Genomic DNA, 998 nt, shown 5'->3' on the forward strand with positions numbered 1-998 from the left:
GATTTACATTTCACATCCTACTTTGGGAATTGAGACACTTCTGAATTTCAGCACAAGCAGAAACCGCACGCAGTAAGTCACCGGTATTTGCTTCAAACTGAGCACTGTCATCCGCCAGCTCTTGTTTTGGATCTCCTACTTTGCTGCGCTAAGGACGCACTGGCCTTGGAAAGGCTGCGGCTGCTGGTCAGCGACTGGCTTTGCCCTTTTCACATCTGGATATTCAGAGCAACAAAGAGCCAATCATTCATACTTTTCACGTGTACCTAATAAGCTGGCTTGCTCCTCTTTATCCGGTCGTTGTGCGCTCCCTCCCTTGTTGGTCTGACTTCCTTCCCCTTTGTCCTTCTTGCTGAGCGACTGCCACTTTGAAACGACGCTCATCATATCGGGCAAAATCTAGCAAAAGCAAGATGATTTTAGAAAAGAAGAAGCTCACTTCCTCGGGTATTAAAATGATATTTTCTCGTGTTCACCTTGCAGAGCATCTCTCTGTACTGCTGCACCAGGTCGGCCATCGTGTCCGGCGTGTACACGTCTGAGCGGTGGTCCGCGAGGAACTCGATGTTCTTGTTGACTTTCTTCAAGATGAAACTCATCATGCTGAAGGTGGTGATTTGCACCGCCGTGTTGGCAAACTATTGAAAAAGGAGAGAATCGAATTCTTGGTCGAGTTCAGGGATTCTCAGTTTGGGACGCAGGCGCCCTCTCTGGTGGTATTTAGCGTGCGGTGGAATTCTTAGCAATGGACAATGAAACCGCCGTCTCAAATGCCATCTTACATCTAGACGCATGGCACTCAAGGACACAGTTGGTTTTTCTTCCCCTATTTCAAAAGATTCAGTTATATTTAACTTTCAAACTTGCAATATTAAATCTTCCCCAACTGTCTGGATTTCAAACATGTAGTTACTGCAGTGGGCATGCGACGGGACGCTTACGTTGAGGCCCTGCGTGAAGAAGGCCTTGTTGCAGACGGGAGGCAGCGAGATCACCGC

General features: G+C 47.8%; 1 protein-coding gene across 1 annotated transcript; it reads right to left on the reverse strand.

The window, feature by feature from the left end:
* Positions 1 to 228: 228 nt before the first annotated feature.
* On the reverse strand, positions 229 to 991 carry LOC109509305 (nucleolar pre-ribosomal-associated protein 1-like). Its single transcript, XM_019859175.1, has 3 exons — positions 942 to 991; positions 477 to 638; positions 229 to 399 (listed from the first exon to the last, which is right to left on the reverse strand). The coding sequence occupies exons 2-3, from the start codon at positions 600 to 602 to the stop codon at positions 244 to 246; spliced, it is 282 nt and encodes a 93-aa protein (XP_019714734.1). The 5' UTR covers positions 603 to 638; positions 942 to 991; the 3' UTR covers positions 229 to 243.
* Between the last annotated feature and the right edge of the window lie 7 nt (positions 992 to 998).

The sequence above is a fragment of the Hippocampus comes genome, unplaced genomic scaffold, assembly GCF_001891065.2.
Source record: "Hippocampus comes isolate QL1 unplaced genomic scaffold, H_comes_QL1_v1.1 C16849150, whole genome shotgun sequence".
NCBI classification, from domain to species: domain Eukaryota; kingdom Metazoa; phylum Chordata; class Actinopteri; order Syngnathiformes; family Syngnathidae; genus Hippocampus; species Hippocampus comes.

Bases quoted from the DNA above. Each gene is read 5' to 3' on its own strand.
- LOC109509305 (XM_019859175.1), bottom strand. From the start codon at position 602: ATGATGAGTTTCATCTTGAAGAAAGTCAACAAGAACATCGAGTTCCTC. The intron at 400-476 runs GTGAACACGAGA...TGCTTTTGCTAG, and splicing joins ACAGAGAGATGCTCTGCAAG to ATTTTGCCCGATATGATGAG.